Raw genomic sequence first — 14,108 nt, 5'->3', positions numbered from 1 at the left:
ACAACCCATCTTTGTAAAAACCAAAACCTGTAATGGCAAATCAAACACTAACGCAACTAAAACAACAGGGGTGGGAGTGTGGGAGGAGTATCAAGATTCAAAGAGAGAAATATGGTTCATACCTGAATGGAGGTCGGAGGAGCACTGAACAGCGAATGGGAGTACGACGGGAAACAAATATCCTAGCCACGCGAGCCGTGAGCGGTGGCCGACGGAGGAGGAGGAAGAGGAAGGACGTTCAGAGAGGGGTATATTGCTTATTGCACAAAGTATTTTTGTTTTTATTGTCCAGAATTGCACAAAAGTTGTTATTTAAAAAAAAAAAAAAAAAAAAAGGAATTTCTCAATATGATAGCTCAACTGCTCAAGTAGTAGGAGCGGGGGACATATTGATTGAGTAGAGTTGAGGGAATGATTTCTCATAGATGCATTTATTTTTCTGATGTACAAGAAAAAGGAAAAATTATACTCATTACAATTTAAATTTATCATCGTTGTATTGATCTCTCATATTATTTGTAAAATGCTTTGATCTTCTCTTATTTTTATGTTATCTAGAATAACATATGGGGATAAGTATTTTATTATAGTAGGATTCAGTTTAATAATGATAAATCTCAATAAAAGTCGGTGTAATGTTTCAAATAAAATAAGAGTGATATGTGTTTGTTAAAAAATATGGGAAAAACGTATGATAATGATATGCCTGAAAGGGTGTTAGTGTAATTTATCCAAAAATAAATGAAAAATCAAAATGACAAAACAAACCAAAACCAATGAATGAATAAGCAAATTAAAGAATGAATATAGATCACCTATACGATCAATTTGGTCAACTATAATTTTTTAGAATTGAAAAGCTTTAGTGTATTTAGTTGCTTTTCCAATTTTGAGCTGACTAAAATTATTATAGACGTTAAAGTTTTTTCTACTAAATATCTAATGCAGGTGCAAACTTATTACTATAAATATAATAATTATGTGCATGTTGGGTGATGGTTGTGGAGCTTGAGTTGGAGAAGGAGGAAAAGGAACAAAGGGAAATGGGAAGGGGAGGAGGAATGCCAAAAGTGACAAAAGAAATTTTAAAAGTACCAAAATTAATGTGATTTTTTTTATCTGAACTCCATTGAGTTGACTAATTCTACCACATGAACTCGTGACCGAATAAAAACCATAGATTACATAGATTGCCCACAATTACATTGTCATTGGAATGACTAAATATATTTCAGGTCTATGTAATCTATGTCACATCTTTATAACGTTTACCTTGATATTACATTTTTTTATAAGCCCCTTGATGATTACATAATGCATTAATTGTAACGTCTAAACAATATCGTTTTCAGCCTAAGACATCATTCTCGATTTGAAGGCGAAATCAGCAAAATATAATAGTACGTATATTAACCTGAGAAGTGAGAAGGAATTATCACCGGAAAATTTGCAACACAGGCATGGTTCATTTCATGGCTTCAACTACTTGCCTTTAAGATTAGTTGGAGGCATTTTCTATTTAGGTTTTATACTGGGAGGACACATACTTTTTCTTTTATGTTTTACATAATAATTTACATAATTTGTCAGCATGCACCAAAATAATTTACATAACTTTTACGGTTTTACCACCATTTTTTTTTTCTTGACATCAAATAATTTCCACAATCGATGTTATGAACTTTATTCTGTGTGATCACTTAACTCTTTTTTTTTTTTTTTTTACACATTTTGGAAGAATAAATAGAGCACAAAACTACGATAACAAGTCTTGATACAGAACGGTTCTGTATTTAGGTCTCATCTTGAGCTAATTTCAATTTTTTTTTTGCCACCAGGCATAGCATCTTCTAAGCAACATATAACACATTGGGAGTGGGATCCCGATTAACTTGACTTCACCTATGATTATAAAAATTCAAAGCTGATGCGTTTCTCATAATGCATTTTGATAAAGAGAAGCTTGATCAAATGCCACTCCTTGAAGGAATGGAGTAAAATTTAATTTTAATTACTTTCATTCTAATTTGATAATTTCTCTGTTTTGTTCAAGAAACGGAGTGAAATTTAAAACAGGAGATTCAAAGAAATTATGAGAGGTTCACTTAGGAATAGGATGGACTTCGGTTAACTATGGTTAAAAGGATTTGTTATGATCATGATAACTAGAATTTAAGGTTCAATTAGGATAAAGTTATAGTTGATGGTTTCTTTTTGTAAAAGTGATAAAGCTTAAGGTAATTATTGCAAAAAAAAAAAAGATTTGACAATGAAAACTGCAGCTTCTTGAAAAGTAATTTTTTCATTTTAAGTGAATTGTGGAAATGTTAATTCAAATGGGCCATATGTGATACATTTGTGTGCTTATGTTGGGGAAGAAGTGGTGCTTTGACAAAAAAAAAAAAAAGAAGAAGTGGTGCTTCATGCACTGCGTGGCGCCGTGGCCTTTAGCTTCAACGACCTTGATTATTGGATTTGGCATTAATCACGACAAAAATGTTTGACCTTAATTAAATTCATGTCAAGTGTCTAACTCTCACTATCTGAGCCATGTAATCTGATGCAAAAGAAAAATAATTTCTACATTCCAAGCCCTGTGTCTGTAGCAGAGGGACATGACCCATGCTCTTTGGTATCTAGTAATGTCTCAAATCTAATCATTTCTATATCTAGTAATAACTAATAAGTATATATTGGTATATATTTGCAATCTAGGAATATTTTTTAAGAGTATAAACATTATAATATAATATAAAATAATTCATTTGATCCTTACCCAACAATTTAGGTTTTTGGGATAAGTGGTTATCTAATATGTATCAGAGGCTCTGTAACTTAGCGATCTAGAGTTCAATTCTTACTCTCCTTACTTTATATTAAAAATGATTATTGCTTTATTTGTGTTAGAATATAATATAAACTATTCATTTGACCTTCACCCAACAACCGAAGCTTTTCAAGTAGGTGGTTATTTGACAAATAACTTAATATTTTTCTAAAAATTGGATTTAATTGAATAAGTATTCTAATGCTAATAACAAATTTTGGCAGGCGATTGGTGATTTTTCAAGTGGCCTGGTACACCTTTAGTTCTTTTTAAAGTAATGTGTTGCGTTAAGTTCAAGTATTGCGTATTTAAATTTTTTTATTAAGAGAGTTTTTTTTTTTTGAAGGTAAGAGAGTTAGTCTTATAGAGGATTGTATCTATGTAAAGTATTTTTTTTTTGAAATGCTCTATATAAACTATAAAGTACTTATAATAGAAAAAAGAGTTAGACGATTGAACAATGGTAACAATAATAAAGTTAGTTTTTGGTTGTTCTTGTTCTTGTAATGATAATATAAATAAAATAAAAATATAATTACATATAATTGCACAATGATAATTACTTATTCGGATTGCTTAACACTAATTTTCTAAGACCAAAATATCAAATATGATTTAAATAAGAGTGATGCTATTTAGTTCGATTTTTTCTTTAATTTAATTTGAAACAAAAAGTAAGCAACGTTGATTAGCTTAAGAACTGATGTAAGAACTTGCATTAAAGATATTTTTAGTCACTAGTGTTAGTGTTGGTGGATAATCTGGTTTAATATATATTGAAAAATTGCTAGTTGTCACCATGTTCTATAAATACGTTAGTTTCGGCTTAGATTGTCTTCATCAAAGTCTCTTCATTTCTCGGAACAAACTATCTACTTTACATTCGAATTTTTTCTTTATAGAAAAAGATGGCTGAAGAAATGGTGAAAATGTCACCTTCTCAAGAAAAATATGTCAGGATTCAATTTGCAATAAAGTTACTGGCGATGCTAGTGTTTCTGGGTTGGATTCTCCAATGGATAGTCATACCCACAAATACTTACAGACAAATATGGAGGCCTCAAATTCAAGCAAAGACTAGTTCTACATATTTTGGAGCACAAGGTCTCTTTTTTGTTCAATTATATACGAGTTTCAGCTTCACTTAATTAGGGCTTGCATTAATCCATATTTTGTGTGCTAATATATCTCCATATGAATATACAGGTCCAGTAATCCTAACGTTCACTTTTCCAGTCTTGTTCATAGCCGTTTTGGGATGTGTATATCTCCACACAGCCAAAAAAAGGTGCCATTTCTCCCCTCAATATGGTTTAATGAGAGCTATATGTTTCACTATAACATTAATTCATAATATACTCCTACCTTGAACTTCCTCATGGTAAAATACTCGGCACAATTCTTATACAAAATCTACACTTCATACCGCTTCTTCTAAAGTTAACACCATCTAAAAAGATGTTGATGAAATATTCATTTTAACTTAAAATCAATTAATTTAAATAATAAATAAAATAACAAAATATATTTTGATAATTGACTTATAACATTCTTTGTTATTGCTCTATCAACAGCAGCAATGGCCCTGAGGCAACCATATGGAAGCGTCCGGTGCTTGTAAAAGGCCCTCTTGGCATTGTTTCGAGCACAGAACTAGCATTCTTGCTCATGTTCATTGCACTCTTGGTTTGGTCCTTTGCAACTTATTTGCATAATGGCTTTGCAAAAATCACCCAGAAATCAGCAGCAGCAGATGGCGAGAAAGTGTAATATTATTTTTTCATTGAACATTTTATTCCAACCATTTTGGTGGGCATCAAAGTTTTTTTGTTTTTGTGAATTGTGTACAATGTTTGATTTTGTTGGTTTGTGGCAGATGGGAAGAGAAACTAGAAACTGCAGCATTGAGGCTGGGTCTGATTGGGAACATATGCTTGGCGTTTCTGTATTTTCCGGTGGCGCGTGGCTCGACGGTGCTTCCACTGCTTGGCCTCACCTCAGAGAGTTGCATCAAGTATCATATTTGGCTTGGACACGTGGTTATGACACTTTTCACATCTCATGGCATTTGTTACATCATCTATTGGGCAGCTACCACCCAAATTTCTCAGGTTAATCAAGTCCCTATCTACGTTCACATGAAACCTATGTGTGTTTTTAATAATTTAGACGTGTTTGAAAAAGTTTATTTTAACTTATCTTACACGAGCACAAGAGAGTTTATGCAAATAGTTTAGGCTTAAATATGTTGGGTGCCCCTGCAAAATAGGGGTCCTTTGGTTTAAGCCCCTACAAATTTTTTTATTTTCTATAAGCCCTTAAAGGGAAAATAATATATAGGTTTAAGCCCTTGCCGTCTAGTTCCGTCAAATTCTTGCTGAGTGTCCTAACGAAAGTAGACATGGATTTACGCATGTGCACCAGTGTGAATGACAGAGGAAGCCACGTCATTTAATGAGGGTAAAAAATAATTAAAATCCTAAATTTACCACTTCTAACCCTAAATCCCCAATTTAGGATTTTAGGATTTCAATTTTTTTACCCTCATTAAATGACGTGACTTCCTCTGTCATTCACATGGATGCACGTGCGTAAATCCACGTCGGCTTCTGTTAGCACACTCAACAAGAATTTGACGGAATGAAACGACAGGGGCTTAAACCTATATATTATTTTCCCTTTAAGGGCTTTTAGCAAAGGAATTTTTTTTAGGGGCTTAAACCAAATGACCCATATTTTGTAGGGGCCCCCAACATATTTAAGCCAATAGTTTATCACTTATTTATAAGGTGTTTTGAGCCTACTTTCATACATTGTGTAGTTTATGAATCTACCTATAACCTATTTTTAGTTTATTTTTACAAGTTTCTCGAATAAGCACTTACTCAATAAGTGTTAATTACCATAATCACTTCATTAAACTATTTACCCAACACTTGTCAGCGACTTCATGAACCTCCACCTCCCCCTCCCCTGCAACATAAACCCCCAAACAAATGAAATCAGATTGTAAATGGCTTATCTGATTCCGATTAGATACTTCTAAATTCAACTACACAAAAGAGCGGGGGGCGGGGGATGGAAATTCTATACGCACTATATGATATGAAACCAGCATTTAGCAAGAAAAATGAGGAATTAGCCAAGTCCTATGAATGTCTATTTTTAACAGTATTGTATTTAGCACATGGTGTTATGGCTTTGATTCATTGCAGATGCTGAAATGGGACAAAGTTGGGGTATCAAACGTGGCAGGAGAGATAGCTTTGCTTGCTGGTTTGTTCCTATGGGTTACAACCATTCCCCGCATCAGGACAAAAGTTTTTGAACTTTTCTTCTATGCCCATCACTTATACATCATCTTCATGATTTTCTTCATCTTTCATGTTGGCATTCCCTATGCTTCAATTATGCTCCCTGGTTTCTACCTCTTCTTGGTTGATCGCTTTCTGAGATTTCTACAATCAAGCAGTCAAGTTCGATTGGTTTCTGCTCGTGTTTTGCCATGTGAAGCTGTAGAACTCAACTTCTCCAAGGGCCATGGTAGTTAACATGTCTATCTTACAATATCTTGAGAACTAGCTAATTTCATATTACTTTATTTCATTTTTTCATTGTTTTTTGCAGGGTTAACTTACAATCCCACAAGTGTGATGTTCATAAATGTACCAAGCATATCCAAGATGCAGTGGCATCCATTTACTGTAAGTTCTAATAGTAACTTGGAGCCAGAAAAGCTAAGTGTTGTCATTAAAAGTGAAGGAACTTGGACCCAGAAGCTCTACCAACAGCTTTCAACGTCCACAATAGATCGCCTTGGTGTGTCTGTTGAAGGTCCTTATGGACCTGCTTCATTCAATTATCTAAGGCATGACACACTTATGCTGGTGAGTGGAGGAAGTGGCATCACACCTTTTATCTCCATCATTCGAGAGCTAATATATCAGAGCACTACATTCAAATGCAAAACCCCAAAAGTTGTCCTTATTTGTGCATTCAAGAACTCTTCATCTCTGTCAATGCTAGATTTGATCCTTCCAATTTCTGGCATCCCATCTGACATTTCTAATCTGCAACTACAAATTGAGGTTTACATCACAAGAGATGAGAAGCTTCAATCCGAAACTGCAATTCACCCTCAAATCATATGGTTCAAGCCAAATCCAACTGATGCACCTGTACATGCCATTTTAGGTCCAAACAGTTGGCTCTGGCTTGGTGCTATAATCTCATCCTCTTTCATCATTTTCCTCATCATAATTGGGATCATTACACGTTACTACATTTTCCCTACCGATCATAATTCAAACAAAGTATTCTCATATTCTATGAGGGCGTTCCTTAACATGCTAGTAATGTGTGTGTCCATAGCAACAGCTGTTCTTTGGAACAAGAAACAAAATGCTAAAGAAACAAAACAGGTTCAGAACTTGGAAGGGTCAACACCGACAGTGTCACCAAGCTCGATGATTTACAATGCAGATAGGGAGTTGGAGAGCCTTCCATCCCAATCCTTTGTTGAAGCTACCAATGTGCATTATGGTGTAAGACCAGATCTAAAAAGTGAGTTACCTCCATTTTCTTTAATTATGATTCAGAGTTTAATGAATTGAAATTACTCACTTTTCTCCCATTTTTACAGAACTGCTATTTGAAGTCAAAGGGTCAAGTGTGGGAGTTGCCGTTTCAGGACCCAAACAATTGAGGCATGAGGTTGCAGCCATTTGCTCATCTGGTTTAGCTGAAAACCTTCATTTTGAGTCCATCAGCTTTAGCTGGTGAAATTATATATATTCCTACTGTCTTGAAGTGTGAAAAAAAGCCAAGAAAATGTTGGGTAGACACCCAAAGTGAGAAAGAAAAATGAAGAGAATAGAGAGAAATAATGAATGTGTGACATATGTATATGATGTGAAGTGAAGTGATAAGAAAATTAAGATAAAAATGAGGTTGAGTGCATGAGGTGTCTGTACTGTTTAGATGTCTGCCGATCATATGAAAATTTAACAACCAATCCCTACAGGAAAAGCTAGTAGTTTCAGCTAGCCTGGATGAACTTTGTACTTTTATATTGATTTGATTTAAGTATGTGTAATTCAGTTTGTCAACAATAATATAATTGGGCCTTAATGGCTAGCACATAATGAAGTTTACTTTAGTATATCTTAAAATTTTAAAGGGTTAAACATGTTTCTAATCCAAAAAAAAAAAATAACTTAAATAAGTAACCATGCTCCAATATGGAGCAGCATACAGAATGGCAGTAAATTATCACAAGACTCAAAGCTAATAGAAAAGACAACACTACACAGTGCCTAAAAACAGCAAATAAGCAGCAAAGATCAAAACTTGGGATGCTAATTGCTTACCCAATGATTCTTTGGAGACTTGCTCTTCAAATACTTCTTCAAAACATCCATAATAGACCCAAAGACAAAGTAAGCCTTCACTTGCAGTGGTGGGTTGGGAAATTGGCCAAGCCATGTCCTTAATATTCTTAGAATGGTAATCAATTTTGGACTGAGTGAACTTCAACCCATAGAGCAGTGATCAATTTTGGCACCACCTTGGACAAATTAGGGTGTGCGATTTGGGGAAATTTTTCAGGATGTGGACAGATGAGACCTAACTAGCCCCCAAATCTGAGGCCACCGTGCCCAAACGCCATAGCCTCAAACAACCATGGGTTGTGGAATATTCATGGAATGCGGGTACCTGCAATATATATATATATATATATATATATATATATATATATATATATATATTTGTGAATATTTTAAAAATAAAATAAAAACTCAATTAAAAGTTAATTAAAATTAATATAATTTTAAATTCTAATAATCTAAATCCCAAATCCGACGACATTCAAATGGTGACCGGGTACCGGTTGTTAATACCGAAACAAGTGTATCATCGACATTTGAGTGTTGACTCTCAGGCTTCTTTTCACGCTTAAGTGATTTGACCATAAAGCTCAATCTATGTGAGCATAAGCGCTACTTCTTCAAGTCTTCACTTCTTTCTTTTATACTTTTGAATCTTCTGTGAGTGAAAGATAATTGTTGTGGCCTGTTGGAGCGTGTAGTTCACATAACTTCTAGTTGTTGGATCAACTGTATAAAAAGGTACTTGCGTCACAGAGTGGTACAGTTTGATGGAGATCTTATGTAGTAAAGATGTAATATGTCATGTAGCAAGTAACATAGGTATGAGTTTCTATCCGTTGGTGTAGAGATATAGAAATCTGATAGTGACACCACGATGCTTTTCTCTACATCATAGCATTGTGTCAGATATTTGATTTTCAACTTGAATCTTCTGAACAAAGTTTTCTAAGTTTTATCTTCAATAGGAAGTTTGCTTGATTTGACATAGTAGCTTGCGTTGAGTGAGAGCTTGATTCTTCTTCAGATGATCTTCTACTTTTGTCGTCTTCATTCTTCTTCAGACGATTTTTCTTCATTGTTCTTCAGATGATGACATTTCTTCACATGATCTGTTCTCTTTCAGATGATCCTTTCTATTGAGCTCATATCTTCATGCTTCTCTCTAGAGCAGTCTTCATATCATGATAGACATTGGTTGCTTATGAAGCTCTGCTTACTTTATTTGTCTCATACGATGCTCCTTCTTCAGTCATTCTTCCTTTAGAAGATTTATCGGTTTGGCGCATGCTTTATTCCTTTCGTCTGTTGGTCATTAAGTAGTTGAGACTTTCAGCTTTGACCAAATTCTTCTTCAGAAATGGATTGTCTAGTTTGTCTGTATTGAATAAATGCTTGTAGTCGTAGACAATAAGCTTTGCTCCATTTCATCATTCCTTTGATGAGAGAGAAAGATGAAAAACTTTGATGTTGACATGGTGCACTAGTTTCCTTGATCAAAGTGCTCTATAGAGTTTCACGTAGTTTCCTAGCACTTGACTTTCTCCTTAAGAATGTCAGAGATATTTTCGTTTGAATATGACGTTATTTTCTCTAGACATTGCTTTCCTTTGATCAGCCTTGAGACAAACTTTGAGTTATTGACGTTGCATGCAGTCTTCTCAGACAATCCGATGGCTTGGAAAGTTGTTGCATTGTTTGTCCTTGAAGCTCCGAGTCTTCTTCCGTCGATGTCCCTTAATACTTCGCTTGATCTTGCATGATTGCTCTTAAAGCATTGATTGCTCTTGTACTGTTGTGCTTGAATACTTGAGTTTTTCCTTATGAAGATGATCTTAATAATTTGACTCTTCTTGTCTCTTGATCTTCTTCAGCTTGAGTGGACTAGCTGATTTGATATTTCTTTGCTAGTGTTGTTGCGTTGTAGCTCTGATAATCCTTCTTCTTCATCATCTTCTTCTAGTTAGACTATTCGGTAGATAAATCGTTCTTTTGCTTGTATAGTCTGCCTTGATGCTTTAACTGACCTTCTTGCATAGACGATGAATCATGTTTGACTTTCTCTCTTTGTGTCTTGTTGCTTCTTCTTTGCTTGCGTTGACTTCTTTAGCTTGTCTTGTCCTGTCTTCTTTTGATGGTCTGTGTCTTCTCTCTTCTTTGCTTGAGCGTCTCTTCTTTGTCTTCATGTCATCGTCTTGCTTTGCTTATCTTGACGATATGGTATGAGAAATATGAGAGTGATTTCCTGAAATTCACATGATATATTCAATTATTTCATTTACACTCTTGAAAATTGTTATCATTCAAAACATAATAGATGATGCATTCAACCTTTTGAACTGAATATGAATTGCTTGCACGCTGGTGAGATGAGATGTGATACAGATGTATAAGTGAGTTTATTGTCATTCACACATGGTTAAGTCATTTGCACGTATATATATAGGGGATGTATCTTATGAGAAAGATAATCTTATGTGAGAAAATGAGAATAAATCACGACCGTTAGATCTAATCATCAACGGTCAAGATTAAAAGAATTTAATGGTCATGTGATTGTCACATGATCACTTAAAAAAGTCACATGACTTAATGTTTTAATCTTGACCGTTGATGATTAGATCTAACGGTCGTGATTTATTCTCATTTTCTCACATAAGATTACCTTTCTCATGAGATACATCCTATATATATATATATATATGTGTGTGTGTGTGTCAAGTCAGAGCAATGTTTATTGTGATAGATGAGAGCATCATATTGTGACCATACAATTATAAATTAATGTTTTTTTCTAAAAAATATATATTGATGCATGTGTGTGTAAAAGAGACTTGATATTTATCCCTGAATGATAGCTCAAGTGGTAAGAGTTGGGTGACATATCGGTTGGGGAGGAGAAGGTTCAGGATCAATTCCTGGCGGGTGTAATTTTACTTTCAAATATACTAAAAAAAGAGACTTGATATCTATATTAAATGCACAAAGACATACATGTAAAACTCCAACAATAATAATTAAAACTAACGTTGATTAGTTGATTTTTGTATTAAGTACATAAACAAAAACACATATAAATTTAATTATTATTTAAACATTAATTTTCAAACTTCTTATACCCACAACTTTTTTTTTGAAAATGGAGATGATAATATTAATAATAAAGCAACCATGAGTAAAAGTCCTCAAGGCTGAGACAAAATACAAGCACACTGCTACTCAAAACATGGATAGCTAAACAAACGAAGCTATAAAGTCATCCCCTGACAACTTCCCCGCAAAACAGCCAAGAACATAATCCTAAGCATGAGCCTCATTAAAACTTTTATAACAAACAAAGGTATTAAACCATCCCCTGGCAACTTCCCCGCAAAACGGCTAAGAACATAATCCTAAGCATGAGCCTCATTAAAACCTTCATAAGAAAAACCCAGTGGGAAAAATGCCTAGCAAGGAAAAAGAGTGCCACATCCTTAGGATAACCAATTTTGCCCCCTTACAAATAAACAGTACATTTAGTCGCCACTACCCTAAAAGCACTTGAAAATACTCCTCACAACACCCAAAAAACATGTTGGACAGCCACCAATAGCAACAACTACAAATTACACACAGCTCCAGCCCACAAACAACAGCCATTAAATATAACTAGTGCGATAACCCGTGCGTTGCACGTAATTTTTGTGTTGGAATTTTTTAATAAATAAATTAGTTTTCATATATATGTAATTTTTTTTAAATTATAAATAAGTTAATCGGGTATAAGTCAACTTGTGCGTTGCACGTAATTTCTCTTTTATAATCCTCGTGTGACATGCTCATATTGGCTTCTACTTTTGCCCAACAATCATTATTGTTGACATGGATTGTAAAACTGCTTTCAACTTAATCACTTTCAAGTTCATTGCTCATCCTAGTGCGGATTTGATTAAGGAAATCTAATCCCTTGCTACCCAAAATTGGGAGGTAAAGTTCCAGTTGTTCTTCCGTGAGGTAAATCGTAGCGCAAATCATCTTGCTAGACTTGGCCACAATTCTCCTAGTGTAAGCTTTGATAGGAACCAATATCCCTAATTCCCTTATTTCACTGTTACGTGATGATGTTGTAGGGGTTTATATCTCAAATTGGTCTCTGACCTGTTTTGTTTCTTCTTGGGCGTTTTGCCCCTTCAATTATCAAGAAAAAGTGTCTTAACTCTACAAAAAACAATACTCTCAATTTTGTCGATAGCAAAGTGTCCTTCTAGATGAATGGCTTCTGTAAAGTGATTTGCCTTGACATTGTATTCCATCAAGAAGCTAAAAAAGTTCCATGAAATTTTTCTTTTCAACTTTTTCCTTTATTTCCCTCGTTGCTGAAAAATACTCATTGTTCCTCTTTTTGAGTAATTCCTTTTATCACAAAACTACAAAAATCATTCATATACTTGTTTCAAATGAGTTAACAAAATTCCACTTAGATCCCTCAACAGTGAGTGCATGGTCCTTGCTTTTCCTAAAAAGCGTGCTTCAATAATCACTTCATATACTTCCATTTTCTTTCGGCATTTGCATGCATCCAAGTTCAATAAACATTGCCAGGGACAATTAGAAAAGAACTTTAAAATCTGCATTATGTTTAATAAAGATAATCAAACTGAAGTCGTTTAAAGAAATTATAAACACAACTATAAATCTAGCTTGAAGAGTTTAATATGTAATTGAAATATTTATTATCGACCTCCAGCTGAGAAAAATAAAAAATAAAAATTATAACTATATAAATTTATGTATTTAATATAAATAAATATATTAAATATTAAAATTAGTGGTTAATTTCCTTTTATAAATATATATTGTGGAAATTAATTTACTTAAATTATCATATATGTTGTTTAATAGCAATTATTACAATGTTAATTTCAAAAAATAATTACTACAATGTTGCTCCGTGCTATTTTTAAAAAAAATTAGATATATATAATATTATAAAGTCTTATAAAATAAATATTAACTACAATATATCTGTGTATTATTTGAAAAAATTCTATAAATATTGGTTTAATATATTAAAAAAATTGAAAATGACTTCAGAACTTATAACAAATTAAAGGAAAAAAATCATGACAAAAATTGAATAAATTTAAATTTATTAAATAATATTTTACGCTGTAAAGTTATAACTTCTTATAATCTTAAAAGTAAAAGTTACTCTATTGTTGATAAAAATTATAAAAAATATTATTAAACTTATTTGATGCTATTAAAAACTTATTACTTGATTTAAGATATTTTATATTCACTTAATTATTTTTCATAGTATTAAATGAATAAGTTCTTAGATTATGAAAATTACTTTATTGTTAATTATTAAATATCAAAATTACTAAATTTTAGTGATATTAAATATTCATCGAAATGTATCGACACAATTATTTTAATTTTATTATATTTAATGATTAAAAATGTTTTAATATTTATTAATTTATTCAAAATAAAATAATTTTTATAATGTTAATTGTAAATAAACCCGTGTATTTTTTATGGATCAAAATCATCTTAATTTGGAATTTAATCATTAACAATAAAAAACAATATAATATATCCTATTAATAAAAAAACAACATAATATCAAATTTCCAGCTAGCGGATTTTTTTTTATAGATAAATGTTAGTTGTTAATAATGTTAGTAAATTAGTCATCCTCAAGGTTCAAACCCTTGACCCTTCACCCTTCATCCCACTCAACCCTTATGTTTATAGCTTTACACTTGAGCTATCCTTCGAAAACTCCCGCTAGGAGGCTATATATGAGTTTTGATGAACTATTGCATGGGGCTGAACAAAGGTTACGTTTTTTTGGTACATGAACATAGGTTACGTTTTATTTTTGTACAGAACATAGGTTACGTTTG

At 33.1% G+C, this 14,108-nt stretch overlaps 1 protein-coding gene across 2 annotated transcripts; it reads left to right on the top strand.

Moving 5' to 3' along the window:
* The first annotated feature begins 3,664 nt into the window (after positions 1–3,664).
* Positions 3,665–7,922, top strand: LOC130746144 (ferric reduction oxidase 2-like). Of its 2 annotated transcripts, none has more exons than XM_057598688.1 (7): positions 3,665–3,931; positions 4,034–4,115; positions 4,405–4,593; positions 4,704–4,938; positions 6,043–6,370; positions 6,455–7,390; positions 7,470–7,922. In XM_057598688.1, the coding sequence occupies exons 1-7, from the start codon at positions 3,736–3,738 to the stop codon at positions 7,607–7,609; spliced, it is 2,106 nt and encodes a 701-aa protein (XP_057454671.1). In that variant the 5' UTR covers positions 3,665–3,735; the 3' UTR covers positions 7,610–7,922. The 2 variants fall into 2 exon arrangements, with proteins under 2 accessions (XP_057454671.1, XP_057454670.1); XM_057598687.1 differs by having other exon boundaries at positions 4,402–4,593.
* Positions 7,923–14,108: the final 6,186 nt, after the last annotated feature.

The sequence above is a fragment of the Lotus japonicus genome, chromosome 3 (assembly GCF_012489685.1).
Source record: "Lotus japonicus ecotype B-129 chromosome 3, LjGifu_v1.2".
Classification (NCBI taxonomy): Eukaryota; Viridiplantae; Streptophyta; class Magnoliopsida; order Fabales; family Fabaceae; genus Lotus; species Lotus japonicus.
This window is presented reverse-complemented; position numbering and strand designations above follow the sequence as displayed.